Source organism: Pituophis catenifer, unplaced genomic scaffold, assembly GCF_029215685.1.
Source record: "Pituophis catenifer annectens isolate HBS135680 unplaced genomic scaffold, rPitCat1.0.hap2 SCAF_2, whole genome shotgun sequence".
Lineage (NCBI taxonomy): Eukaryota > Metazoa > Chordata > Lepidosauria > Squamata > Colubridae > Pituophis > Pituophis catenifer.
In genome coordinates, this window is record NW_027256882.1 from 41,995,883 (window position 1) to 42,009,836 (window position 13,954).

Below are 13,954 nucleotides of genomic sequence, written 5' to 3' on the forward strand. Positions count from 1 at the left end.
TTAACAAAAATGCAACATGCTTTGCATTTAGAACTGCTGATTGTTAGAAATTCTGTATAAAAGCACCACATAGAGCAAACAAAGAGTACAGTCACCATGTGCCTTACTGCTCAACTATGTAATGTAACAGGAAACAGGAAACTCCTTAGACCAAAAGAGCATAGGGTATATACCATGGATCCAAATCTGTAACCATTGACTGTCATCTACTGGCTAAATACTGCTGTAGTTGTTGCATAAAAATACATTCCAACAATGAGTTCCAACACTAATGGATAGTCTATGGGTGGGAAGAAATCTTAAATGAATGAAGACTGCACCCTTAAAGAGATAAAGTTATCTGGCTAGTACTGCATGTTGTCAACGTTCACAATCCAATTGTGCAGCCCAACTGTCAGAATTCCCAGGAGTAGACAGAAGTGAACAGCTAAAATAGGAGAAGTTACTGTCTCCTTGAAGTTTCTCCAAACAATTATGTATCTTCTTGTTAACTTTCAACCACGTTACCTTTTCTGATGAGCAACTTTTGAACCACCTGATGTGCTATTGTAATTGTGAGTTTTTCTAATAAAGTTACTGCCTGCATTAGAATTTATATATGGTCAGGGTGGCTACTTTTGTGCTTTTAATAGATATTTTATATGATCTTTGATATGAAGAATGGCAAAGAACTATTCACAAGGCAGTTCCTTTGCTTTGGAGGAGCTCTTTATGTTTCTGCAGGTTAATTCTACAAAATTATTTCTCAGTTGTTCATATACTAAACTTTATATGCCAATAAAGACAATTGTTGCAGTTATCATCATGATTCCATGGTCCTTATCTGCCATTATAAGGACCAGAGAATCATGATAGTGACTGGAACAATTGTCTTTATTGGCACAGTATAAAGTATTATAAAGTTTAGTATCTATTAAAAGCACAAAGGTAGCCACCCTGGCCATACAAAAATTCTAATGCAGGGTGCATGTGAATGTGACCCTATACAAGTAGTCCTCAATTTACGACCACAATTGAGTTCAAAATGTCTGTTGTTAAGTGAGTTTTGCCCCATTTTACGATCTTACTTGCCACAGTTGTTAAGTGAATTACTGCAGTTGCTAGTAACTTGGTTGTTAAGTGAATCTGGCTTCCGCTGCTTGTGAGAAGGTCACAAAAAGTCATCACATGACTTTGGGACACAGCAATCATCATAAAGATGAACCAGTTGCTAAGCATCTGACTTTTGATCACATGATCATGGGAATGCTGCAACTGTGAAAAACAGTTGTAAGTCACATTTTTCACTGCTGTTGTAACTTTGAACAGTTACTCAGCGAACTGTTGTAAATCAAGGATTACCTGCATTAGCAGTTTTTGGTTCTTCACATTAACAAAAAGTCAGTTCTCCCTCAAGTCAGTCTCAACTCCTGATGATTATATGGATAGCCCATGTAATTGTTTTGGCAAGTTTATGGAAGAGGTTTACCGCTTTTTTTCTCGGATTTTTCAGTAGCCTCCCATCCAAACACTTACCAATTCCCACCTTTCTTAGCCTGCTTGGGATTAGCCAGAGAGAGAGAGAGAGAGAGAGAGAGAGAGAGAGAGAGAGATGGAGAAAGAGAGTGAAAGAGAGAGAGAGAGAGAGAGAGAGAGATGGAAAAAGAGAGATGGAGAGAGAGATGGAGAAAGAGAGATGGAGAGAGAGAGAGAGAGATGGAGAGAGAGATGGAGAGGGGGGGAGAGTGAAAGAGAGATGGAGAGAGAGATGGAGAGAGACAGAGAGTGAGAGGGGGGAGAGTGAAAGAAAGAGGGAGAGAGATGGAGAGAGAGTGAGAGAGAGAGAGAGATGGAGAGACTGTGAGAGAGAGAGATGGAGAGAGTGAGAGAGAGAGAGAGAGAGATGGAGCAGAAAAACTAGAACTACTGAGCAAGGGGAATTACTGTTATTTGTATACTATTGTAAGATCACCTGCTACAGGAAAAATACCATGCATTGCATGCAAACCTGGCCATAGTTTTATCTGGCTTTTCTTTTTAGATATTAAGTGACTATTAAGTGATCTTGTTTTGGTGTTGGATTCTTTACTTTGATGCCTTGTTTTGTGTGGTGAGTTCTAGCAGGAAGGAGTGATAGAAATTGTAAAAAACAAAATTATTCTGAGTAAGGAAAAGACAATCCATTAAGTAACCCATGGTTATAAAATGTATACATTTAAGAAATGAACTCTCCAGAAATCTGTTGAAGTTGTTATTGATACTTGAAAATTGATAAACAACTCTTACGTTTCAGAAAACAGCACCTCGAAGAATTACTCCATTTTATAAAATGTAAACTCGCACTCAGGGTCTTGAAGGATTATCTCTATTTCACAAAAATATACCTTTGGGCTTTTTCCAAAATGTGTTCCCTGACCGGGAATCGAACCCGGGCCGCGGCGGTGAGAGCGCCGAATCCTAACCACTAGACCACCAGGGAAGTTAAAGATTGTTCTTCTTAAAGGTCTTATCAGGAAATATTGCCATTTTTTAAAAACCTGCTTTTTAATAGTTTCCTCTTTTATAGCAGCGTTCTTCTAAAATTCATTGTCTCCTAAATCAGTTCTTTTATGCTATAAGTAGGTAACAAAATAGATCTCTAACCAAGGCATTGCCAGTTTAATAAACTCACCAGCTTAACTACTAACACTGTAACCTTCCTTCCGGGAATATCACTTTAACCTACAAATTAATGGAAAGAAACGCTTTTTTTCATCCATCCAGGAGATACTTATTTTTTTTTTCGGAGGCAGCTACATCCATTCCCACATGGATCGACTGCGGGGGTGGGGGGGAGGGGGGAATGGATCAGGAAAAACGTGGGCCGTCTGGGAACGGCGCTTATCTTTGAAGAAAAAGCCAAATTCTAAATAAGTTCCAAAAGTAAATGTTTTTAGAACCCCCATTTCTCAGTATTACAGGTTGAAAGTATTTTAAGACTTGCATTTGTGATTCCCATTTCATACCTCTCCTATAGTTCCTATTCTCATTTCCTTTTTATTATTATTATTATTATTATTATTATTATTATTATTATTATTATTATTATTATTATTATTATTATTATTATTATTCCTATTTGTCGCAATATGAGAACACCAAAGAGATTGCCAAACAGACCAGCTGAATGGGTCAGTGCCCTCCCTTAGGAATGGAGGACGCATTGAAACAGGCTTTTATTTTTAATTAAATGTTAAGTCGTCTTGCTCCTATTTATGATCAATCAGCAGTCATCTTTATCTCTCGGCAGGAAGTATAGATTTTCAGTAATTAAGGAAGAAAAAACAATTGAATTAAAGCTGCTAAAAGCCCGATTTATTTGGAAGACATGAATAAAGCCACTCAAATCCTGTTGACCAGAAAACCAATGCTACATTTCCTTTCTCTGTTGGAAGCCCCCTCACGAACATCTTCCACATCTGTTTATCCAGAGCAGTGGTCTTTCTGCTCAGCTGATTCCATTCAACAATGAGGAGAATTTGCTGGCAATCACCATAAATGTGGTGTTTGTGTTGTCTTTGAAGATGATTGAAGATGGGCATCTTGGACAGTGATGGGTTACAGGATTCAGTGGATTTCCTAAGGCAGCAAAATATTTTAAAGTCTCTAGGATATTTTTTAAGATCTTTGGTCTTCTCCCTTTGGCTCCCTGAGGGAGAAGGGCGGATGCTTCTCTAAGCACATTCAGTGCTGGTGGACTCGGCCGAATGCTTGGCCAATTCCTTTGTCATGGCTTCCTTCAAGGCAGCTTGCACATCTGTGCCACTGATGTTGGACAGCTCGTTCTTCTGGCTCAAATTCTCCACCTCTGTGGCCACATGGTCATAGACATCGGTCAGCAAGGTCTTCATCAGGCTCCTGGCCTTGGCCTCCATCCGCACTTTGGGCATCTGCCGAAGGACCTTGGCAGCAAAGAGCCTTGGGGAGCAGATCCTCTCTGGACCACTGTCCACTGACTTGGTGGCCGAGGACTGCTTGACCCGACGCTTAGGACGAGCCTGGTGCTTCTTCTGTTTCCTAGGCTGCAGTTTCTTCTGCCTCCGCTTGGCTAGTTTGTGCTTCTTTTGGATTTTCTTTCTCCTTGCATCTCTGACTTTCCTTTTGCCTTGCTGTTTGGCAGCCATTGTTCTTTTCTCTTGAAGCCTCTGCCTGAAATGTCACCAGGCTTTTGCCAGACAAAGTCACTTATAGACAATAACATGCAAATGAGAGATCTGTATGGAGTGTGCTGATTGGGTAGCCTTACCTTCATCGTATCCATGGAGCCATTGTTACAAAGGACAGGATTGTGATCTAATTTTTTTAATCTTCAAGAAATGTAGTTTAACTCTGCCACCATTTCCTGGTTCAAGGATTTCCTGACCATATTTAAATTTTTGCAATGAAAAATTCATTTTTGCCATCTTCACTGAATGCCCTAGTTTCCAGTTCTTCACCCTCAAATCTTGTTCTTATTCCCAAAATCGATTTGATTATCTTTAACCACAAAAAACCGTTGTCAGCATTCGGATGCTGCCATAAAAAGAGGAGGCTTGACTTTTCACCTACTTATTTCTCTGTAGATAATATCCCCTAGGAGATGGGATGGTTGGGGGAACATTCCTGTGGGATGAGATCAGAAGCTGGGGAGACTGACTTGGAAGATGGCCAATGAGAAGATGAGAATTGGGGAACGGAAAGGGAAGGGTTTGGGGGTCAGAGGGTTAGTATCAGCTACGACGAAGTCGGGGTTAGATCTGTCATACTCAATAAATGGAATATTTCAGCAAAGATTAATTGTTTGGGAGTGCAATTTATTTGAGATGACATCGAAACCTGACAACCATAGTATTTTGAGTTTATGGCCATCTTTACGACTTGTTTACCATTTTCTTGGCTCACTGCAAATGTAGTCTGCAGTAGCCTAATATTTGGGGTGAATGCTATTTTACCAAATGTCTCTGCTATATTTCAGTGAGCTGTTCAACAGACAAAGCATCTTCTTAGAAAGAAAGTAAAGATAAAATCCACAGAAAACAATTTTTCACATGGAAAAATTCCAAGAAAGGTATTTGTTCCCCCTTCACGAGGAACTGAAAATAAGAGATAGAAGCTGCTGTGTTTATTCAGACATATTTAAAATATCATAAAAAGCAATAATTCTAAGACAATTTATATGCTAAAGTTTGAATAACTTCTATCTTTATTTACTTCAGAACAGACTTGAGCCCCTCCTGTTCTTCTTTCCAGTTGTTAATTGCTACAAAGAGCAAGTTTCCATACTTCAATTCAGCATTTGAAATGCTAATTTGTAGATGAGCAATAGCTATAATGAGATTCCAAATAACTATGTCAAAGATCTGATCAAGCATTCCATTCTCGATAGAAATTCCAAAAGCATTAGGTAATTTATATGAACGTGTAATTAAAACTTTCATTATACCATCTATAAGGGGCAGCTTTATCACTATCTACACATTAGCTTTCAGGAGAATTTTGGCAAATATTCTGATTGTATCATTTTGAAGTGGTGTACACCCAATCTGTATATCTAGCAAAGCTTTGTTGATGCTAGAAATGATCCCAGTGTCTATTCTAGCTAGTATTGCTTATGTATGTTCCTTTATGTTTCATAACCAAAGCAAAAGAACTACAAGATTTCACATACCTTTATTCCATTTTTCAAGTTAATTTTGCTCTTTTGATAGCTATACCATCAATGTGTGATATAATTAGGTTTGTCATTACCATCTGCCTGCCCATGATTCTTAGAGTCTATTGATTCTTAGATTCTTAGATTCTATTGTTTTAATTGAATATTTTAACCTCTAGTGATGACTTCAAGATTTTTAAACTGGAAATGGTGTACAAGATTTTAAACTAGAAATAGTATATGAGACACAATATACACATGAGAGTGATTAAAGCTGCTAAAATCCTGATTTATTGGAAAAGCAAGATACATAATATACGATGTTCCTTTTCTGATCAGAAACCACTGCACAAATAATTGAAATAAGGTTGATTGGTCTGATTCTTCTTTATAGTATGGAATATCTCTAGTACAGATAGAGCAGTCCAACATTTGTTTCATCACCAGGTAGTTCAGTTGATTATGAATATGCACAATGTTGTTTAGCTCATCCCATAAACTCCATTTTCTAAGCTACTGTTAGAAGTGAAGCTGGAAGTTTAGTAAATGGGAGATCACAGGATTTCTTGGATATAATAAGGCAGCAAAATATTTTAATGTTTCTTAGGTCTTTCTTGAAATGATCCTCTTCCTTTTCGCCCCTACGTGGGGCCCTTCCAAGGAGAGGAGAGGGCTATTTCTTCTAAGCACTGCTGATGGGCTCAGCCGTGTGGCTGGCCAGCTCCTTTGTCATGGCTTCCTTCAAAGCAGCCTGCACATCTGTGCAGCTGATGCTGAAGGGCTGGGTTTTCTGGCTCAAGCCCTGTACTTCTGTGGTTACGTGATTGTACACATCTGTTAGTAAGGTTTTGACCAGGCCCCTGGTTTTAGCTTCAATGTAAGACTTGAGCACCTGTCGGACCATCTTGGAGGCAAACAGTTTAGGGGAACTGAATCTCACCACCTTGCTGCTGACAGTGTTAGTGGCATATGCATGCTTGACCCCATGTTCTAGGTGAGAATGGAGTTTCTTCTGATTTCGAGTTCTTCGACTTTGCCGGGTGTACTGATATTTCTTCCTGAGCTGGTTTCTTTTCACAGTTTTGGCCTTTCTTTTCACTTGCTGTTTAGCAGCCATTGTTCTTTTTTTTTTTTTTCTGTTATTGTTTTGGTCCTACTCTCAGCAAGTCCCTGCCTTCAAATGTCACCAACCCATTGTGAGCGAAGCCATTTATAGGCAACAGTATGCAAATGAAGGAATTAAACTGAAAGTGCTGATTGGACAGTTCAAACCTTTGCTGTAATAAAGCAACCATTATCACTTCAGGTGTGGTTATGATCTGGGCAGTTATGAAGTCTTATGATGTCACAGCTGAGTGGCTCACGGCAATAAATGTTACGGTTCCAACTCTAAGTAAAATTAACACCAAAATTAAAGGTATAAGTCAAGAATTCAATTTTTTTAAACAATCATTCACACTCTCACACTCACATGTATCCAATCAAATATATTCCTCAAATAATCTATCACCATTAGAAATTAATTAATATTTATTATTCCCAGAATTCAGGGCACCTCTATTTTCTGTTTCAGAAATCACTGAAGTCTTAAATACTATTCAAAATGTCTATGGAGATTCTCAGTCATCCAGGTCATGATTGTCCCAAAGGTGCTTTTTCAAAAAGCATCTGGACTTTCTTTATTTTTCCTTGAAGGCATGAGAGTGCTAATGACCAGATGACCACAAGGAATATGAATCCTTCCTTTCTCTTCAGTCAGAACTGAAGAAGCTTCTTGAAATTTGCATAGCAAATTTCTGTTGCTAGGCAAGACATTTGTTAAGTGAGTTTTGCTCCATTTTACAATCTTCCATGCCACATTTGTTAAGTGAGCCACTGCAGCTGTTAAGTTAGCAACATGATGGTTAAGTGAATCTGGCTTCCTCCTTGATTTTGCTTGTCAGAAAGTCACAAAAAATGATCAAGTGACCCAGGGATACTGCAAGCATCATAAATATCATAACATCATAAAAGCCGCCCTGAGTCTTCGGAGAAGGGCGGCATATAAATCAAATTAAAAAAAAAATATGAATCAGTTGCCAAGTGTCTGAATTTTGATTATGTGTCCATGGGGATCTGCAACGGTTGCAAGTGTGAAAACAGTCGTAAGTCACTTTTTCCAGTGCCATTGTAACTTTGAACAGTCACTAAATGAACTATCGTAAGCCGAGAACTATCTGTACTTCATTATTTAGAACAGAGGTCTTCAAACCTGGCAGCTTTAAGACTTGTGGACTTCAACTCCCAGAATTCATAGCTGGCTGTAGAATTCTGGGAGTTGAAGTCCACAAGTCTTAAAGTTGCCAAGTTTGAAGACCTCTGATTTAGAACAATCAAAAGGAACAATTTCAAGAATGTATATAGGTTATTTTTGCAATTAGAAATACTGGATCCACAGTACAGTTTAAAATAAGCTTGGGAAACTGATCTTGGTAATCCCACACAGGAGACAAATAAGCAAAAGTTATGGAAAGCAGGAGGATTCACGTCAGCTTCAATGCAAGAAATGCAGTGGGAGATTATATAGGCTCCTCTAAAGCTGGCACATATATTTCAAAATTATTCTTCCAAGTGTTGTCCAAAAAGAGGTCATTTTTTTTCCACTTGTGCTGATCATGTCATAAAGTTCTAGGTTTTTGGTGTAACATTTCTGGGAAGATAAGTTCTAGTGCTTATTTTTTAAAAAACCCTGAATGCTCCTCTCAGCTAAAGTTACTGCATTTATTTACAGGAATAAATAAAAAAGTTTAAACATAAGAAACCTATTATTTAATCTTATTAGCCAAAATATAATTATGTAACATGACAAACTCTAGATCACATAACAACTAAGTTGTGGATTAATAAGGTGTCTTTCATGGCTACATTAGAAAAAATTAAAAGTTAAATTAATGAGACATCAGAGGCCGGAACAGGAATGTTATCAAACTTTGTATGGTTTATCTTAATAGCAGTAGATTATAATCTTATTCTACATCAGACTGTTGTACAGCTTCCTTGCAATTTTTTACAGAAGTTCTTACAAGCATTTGAGTACTTTTTATAGAAAACTCTTTCCTCATATAAATAAAACACACAATAATGTGTTTGAAATCATGGGCTTCACACCATTTTTTAAAATTTTGCTAACTGGACTTTTGACATAATTGAGTAGAAACTGTAAGCAGAGCCAAATGTCATTGAGCAGCAATATCACCAAGCATTTAATACTGTTTTAAAGATGAAAGTATATATCATGTTTATAATTAAATATTAAATTAAATAAATAAATATTATTACATTTAATTATATTAAATCTCTTAATAGGGTTGTTGAGCTTTTCCTTTTTCAATATTTAAAGGATTTTCTTACTAAAACATCTATCTGCGTCTATTTCCATCTTACTATGCAAACAAACAAACAAACGTTCATTTCATATTTAATTTTAATATTTGTTTCATTTTAAAATATATTCTTGAGGAATATATTCCTCATTCTTGAGGAAATATAAATACAAAACTTTAAATACAAATCTGAGGAATCTTCAAACATTATCGTTATTTACTCGTGTTAAAAAAAACTTGAGTGATAGGTTTTGTTTTGTTTTTCTTTTCCTTTCTTCGGCTGAAATTGATGCAACTACTACAGCAATTTTTTAGAAATGTATGAAAAGAGCTTTTTAAAAAGAGAATAAAAGAGGCTTCTCGTTAAAAAACAATTTAATGATGAAGAAAAAGACATTCCCTGACCGGGAATCGAACCCGGGCCGCGGCGGTGAGAGCGCCGAATCCTAACCACTAGACCACCAGGGAACCTGTTATAAGTCTTTTCTTTAGTCCTAACATAGTCCAAATACGGCATTCTATATTTTCTGATAAACGCAATTATTTTCTATCAAATTACAATGAGACCCAATGAAATGTAGTATTATAATCATTCAGAAATTTTAAACTTGGTTTTTTTCCCAGCAAGCAGAAATATAACCTGAGGTTCCTTTTCTATGAAACGCTATGATAAAGCATTCAGGAAGAGCTGGCGATTTTCATTTCTAAAATTCAGAGAATCTTAAAAGGAAAAGGGCGAAATGGGGAGCGGAATTCTTTTCTTTGCATTAAAATTCTCTACCCCGCAAAATGCTTCTTCGCTAGCAAAGGGAAATTGAAAGTGGGGGAGAAAAAAACACGTGAACGCGTCCATAAAATAACCAGGATGAAAAACGTTTAAAATGTATCGTTCACTTGTTTTCTAGACATATAAGTTTAATACGCCTTTTTTTGGACATATAGAAAGAATAAAAGATCCATATAATATAAGAGGGCGAAAAAAAAAGGGAGTTGTCAGAAGTGGGATTTGAACCCACGCCTCCATTCGGAGACCAGAACACCCAGCACAGGGAAGGAGCGAAGCCTTGAGTCTGGCGCCTTAGACCACTCGGCCATCCTGACACTCGCTTAATAAGCTTCTGAAAAGAGGCCCTTTATACTTCCATTTCCTTTTGCCAACATACGAACCGAGATTTGATTCTGCAAAGCCATTGTGACACATGGAGATTCCTTCACGTTTCCTCGGAAAATTAATGCGCCAAGGTAAATCTCTTAACTATTGAACTCCCGGCAGCCACAAAGCATAACTGCATTGCAAATGGAAAAGTAAACATCCAGTCAAGCCGCTAGACCTTTGGACGATGTTTATAATTCCTGGGGCCAAATAGTTCCAGTTCCAACTGGGTTCTTTTTTTTTTTTGTAAAATTAATTGACTCCTTTTTTAAAATAATCCTTAGTGCTGCCACCTCCCAATGTACTGATATTTATTATTATGTATAGTTGGTCGCAGCCGTAATTGGATAGGCTGTAGGGCAAACTCAATGAAAATTCATTTTCATGGCATGACTATTGCGAATTCCTAGTATTAGCCTTTTGATACAACTGTAAATCAAAATTTTGGGTAGCAGATTAAAATAAAAACCCAGAGACAAATCCCCTAAAGAGAGAACACTAAAAAAAAATCATTCATGCAACTCACTGAATATAGTTGCTAAAATCCTGATTTATTGGAGATACATACATACATATTGTACATAATACGATGTTCCTTTTCCTTTTTGCAAACACCTCACAAACAATTATTTCAAACATCTATTTAATCACGGCTCATCTTTCTTAGCCTTGAGGTTCTGGTTTACAAGATGAAATTCTCTTAAAAAATACAGGCCATTGTCCAGTCATCACTTTTAACTTCCTTCCTATTGTTTCATAGTAACAATTGTGGAGGTGAAAAGATGGTGTCTTAGGAAATGTAGACGGCAGGATTTCTTACGCTTAAAAGGGCAGGAAAATATGTTAAAAGTTTCTTGGATATTTTTTAAAGATCTTTGGTCTTCTCCCTTTGGCTCCCTGAGGGAGAATGGAGGATGCTTCTCTAAGCACATTCAGCGCTGATAGGCTCGGCCGAGTGCTTGGCCATTTCCTTTGTCATGGCTTCCTTCAAGGCAGCTTGCACATCTGTGCCGCTGATGTTGGACAGCTCGTTCTTCTGGCTCAAATTCTCCACCTCTGTGGCCACATGGTCATAGACATCGGTCAGCAAGGTCTTCATCAGGCTCCTGGCCTTGAACTCCATCCTGACCTTGGGCATCTGCCGAAAGATCTTGGCGGCAAAGAGCCTTGGGGAGCAGATCCTCTCTGGACCACTGTCCACTGACTTGGTGGCCGAGGACTGCTTGACCCAACGCTTAGGACGAGCCTGGTGCTTCTTCTGTTTCCTAGGCTGCAGTTTCTTCTGCTTCCGCTTGGCTAGTTGGTGCTTTTTCTGGATTTTCTTTCTCTTTGCATCTCTGGCTTTCTTTTTGCCTTGCTGTTTGGCAGCCATTGTTCTTTTCTCTGGAAGCTCCTGCTTGAAATGTCATCAGATTTTTGAGGCAATGTCACTTATAGACAGCATCATGCAAATAAGGCTACACAGGGAGACCTGATTGGTTGGCTATCTTTGCCTTTGTTATAGTAAACTGTCATTGTTACATTAAAATGGTTATGATCAACAGCTTGATGGCCACTGCTATCATAACGATATAATGCCATGCAGTTTTACCCCCTTCATCAGCTATCCTAAAATATGTTCTAAGCTACAATATACTTTGCTATTCGTTCATGAATAGCTTGCTACCCTTATGTTTTCTAACTCTCAAACAGGAAGTATTGAATTGGCACTGACACTGGGAAATTACTACAGTATTAGCAGCTTCCTGTTTTCTTCACATTGACAGGTCCTGCCACAATCCAAACCAATTTTTGTCATGTTTTTCAAACCCACGGTGTATGATTTAACTTGGAAATCTGATCTGGGTGCAAGGGCTGAACAGACGTGCTGATTATACAATTGTAACTAATGTAGACACATGTAATAGAGAATATGAGGTAAATATAGTTATAGCGTCAGAACAAGTTCAAGATCGTGCTGGTATGGAATTTGGATTTAAGAAAGGTAGGATCAATTCAATAAATGGATTGTGATCAAGATGGCCTCTGTCTTAGAGCTGAGGTACCCTCAACCATTTTCCACCCATCCCATAACCGCCCTGAATATAGCTGTTTTTACATGTAACACATGTACTATGTTCATATAAAAGGCAAGGGCCTCACCAACTTGACTTTTTTGAACCCACTGCACACACCCCTGGTTCTCAGTGCAATATACTGAACAATTTGCAAGTCTAAATTTGTTTGTTTCAAGAAGCCACTTAAGACTGTGAACCGATTGTTTCCTAGGAACGGAGAACAATATTATTTCTGAGACACACCAATCATTTCCATTCACACAGGGTTTGAAGGGCTCAAAGCAGTACTGTAGTTACCTAAGTAATCCCATTCCTGTTTCTAAACAAACCAGATATCCAAGTTATGTTGCAAGTATGAAATCTTCCATTGGGTAATCATCATCAAACTCACTAGTGGGTGACTTTAACTAAACCTCCAACTCTCATAACAATTTTCAGAAGGGCTACATCTACTTTTTTTGTCCTTGCCCTCTAATGTTCACTGTGCAAGAGGGTTTGGGTTCAAGTCACACTGCAGCCGACATTATGTAAAAGGAAAGAAAACCACATGAGCATTAAATGACCTGATAAAACCCCATTTTATTATACTCCTAAGAATAAGATGTTTCTTTGCCAAAGATTTTTTTTTCCAGTGATGTGAGGAGTTTTCTGCAGGTCTGAAGGTTGTTGGCTCCTGTGCTTACGTGAGATGTTCCTCAAAAAGGAAGAGATTCTCAGTATCTTTAGAGTATTGTCAGGACTTTTCATCAGGTGGAAACTAGATTTTGGAGGCGGGGGCGTTGTTTTGAAGGCTGGCTCACTCTCCCCTCCTCTTGTTTGTAGATGTCACAAGGGCCAACCAAAGGAAACGGGAAGGGGCAGTTCTAATAGCGTCGTGGCTCTTTGCGTATAGTTTGGACCAAATCCATGGCGTGCTTTTTGCGCATCACTTTCTTTAATGCATTTTGTAATTCCTTGGAGCCGATGGTACAGCTCTGCTTGACTTTCTTGTTACACTTGGCCTTCTCAGACACGTTGTTGTAGAACTTCCTTATGAAGGAGATCATCTTTCCCTTTGCTTTGGTTGATATGGGTATTTTGTCCCGATGCAGCCGACGCAGGACTTTAGAAATAAACTCATCATAAGGTCGCTTCAGACCTGGCTTTTGAGGCCCACCTAGCTTTCTCACCACCATTGTTCCCTGCTTGCCTTGTTTTCTACGTTGCTTTCTGCACTTTGGCAACAGCTTCCGGTGTGTTCCCTTCCTGCCTCTGGTCTGCTTCTTTCTCCTTGGAAACTGAGTCCTGCGCCTTGGTCTGCGAGCAGCAGCCATTGCCCCAATGTCTCCAAGTTATTTCAGTTTTTTCCACCTGACAAAGCCACTGTGGCTTTGAGCTTTGGTTTCATTTAGTGTCTGGAGCTCCAGTGCTCTTCATCCCACGGATAGTCTGCTGGTGTACTAAGAGTTGCAAGTTCTGATGTAGGAAGGATAGCCAATCAGGTTCCAGCACCTCATAATGTACTTCCTGAGCTTTCTCTTTGACAGGGGCCAACAGAAGACATTGTGACACCTTAGATGCTCATTGGCCCTGGGCAGGATCAAGATGATACTCAAGCAGGACCATGACAAATGTTAATCACTGTGGATCAATTTTCAGAGATCATAAAGAAGTGTTAATATTTAGTTTCCAAAGCTCTCCCCTAAGACTAAATAACCAAATTATGGTATAATGTTTTTAAAAAGACACTTAA

General features: G+C 38.5%; 3 protein-coding genes and 3 non-coding genes across 6 annotated transcripts; all 6 read right to left on the reverse strand.

Annotated features, from left to right (window-relative positions):
• Window positions 1-2,386: 2,386 nt before the first annotated feature.
• TRNAE-CUC (transfer RNA glutamic acid (anticodon CUC)) lies at window positions 2,387-2,458 on the reverse strand. The gene has a single exon. It is a non-coding gene; the product is annotated as a tRNA-Glu (tRNA).
• Window positions 2,459-3,692: 1,234 nt separating this feature from the next.
• Window positions 3,693-4,142, reverse strand: LOC139309428 (uncharacterized). Its single transcript, XM_070933495.1, has one exon. The coding sequence runs from the start codon at window positions 4,140-4,142 to the stop codon at window positions 3,693-3,695; it is 450 nt and encodes a 149-aa protein (XP_070789596.1).
• Window positions 4,143-9,408: 5,266 nt separating this feature from the next.
• Window positions 9,409-9,480, reverse strand: TRNAE-CUC (transfer RNA glutamic acid (anticodon CUC)). Its single transcript has one exon. It is a non-coding gene; the product is annotated as a tRNA-Glu (tRNA).
• A 523-nt stretch (window positions 9,481-10,003) lies between these two features.
• On the reverse strand, window positions 10,004-10,113 carry TRNAL-CAA (transfer RNA leucine (anticodon CAA)). Its single transcript has 2 exons — window positions 10,076-10,113; window positions 10,004-10,049 (listed from the first exon to the last, which is right to left on the reverse strand). It is a non-coding gene; the product is annotated as a tRNA-Leu (tRNA).
• Window positions 10,114-10,786: 673 nt separating this feature from the next.
• On the reverse strand, window positions 10,787-11,539 carry LOC139309429 (uncharacterized). Its single transcript, XM_070933496.1, has one exon. The coding sequence runs from the start codon at window positions 11,535-11,537 to the stop codon at window positions 11,088-11,090; it is 450 nt and encodes a 149-aa protein (XP_070789597.1). The 5' UTR covers window positions 11,538-11,539; the 3' UTR covers window positions 10,787-11,087.
• Window positions 11,540-13,085: 1,546 nt separating this feature from the next.
• Window positions 13,086-13,397, reverse strand: LOC139310173 (histone H2B type 3-B-like). Its single transcript, XM_070934335.1, has one exon. It carries the CDS (start codon window positions 13,395-13,397, stop codon window positions 13,086-13,088), a length of 312 nt encoding a protein of 103 aa, XP_070790436.1.
• Between the last annotated feature and the right edge of the window lie 557 nt (window positions 13,398-13,954).

What these genes read in the sequence shown, in the direction of transcription:
- LOC139309428 (XM_070933495.1), bottom strand. Translation starts at nt 4,142, where the DNA reads ATGGCTGCCAAACAGCAAGGCAAAAGGAAAGTCAGAGATGCAAGGAGA.
- LOC139310173 (XM_070934335.1), bottom strand. Translation starts at nt 13,397, where the DNA reads ATGGTGGTGAGAAAGCTAGGTGGGCCTCAAAAGCCAGGTCTGAAGCGA.
- LOC139309429 (XM_070933496.1), bottom strand. Translation starts at nt 11,537, where the DNA reads ATGGCTGCCAAACAGCAAGGCAAAAAGAAAGCCAGAGATGCAAAGAGA.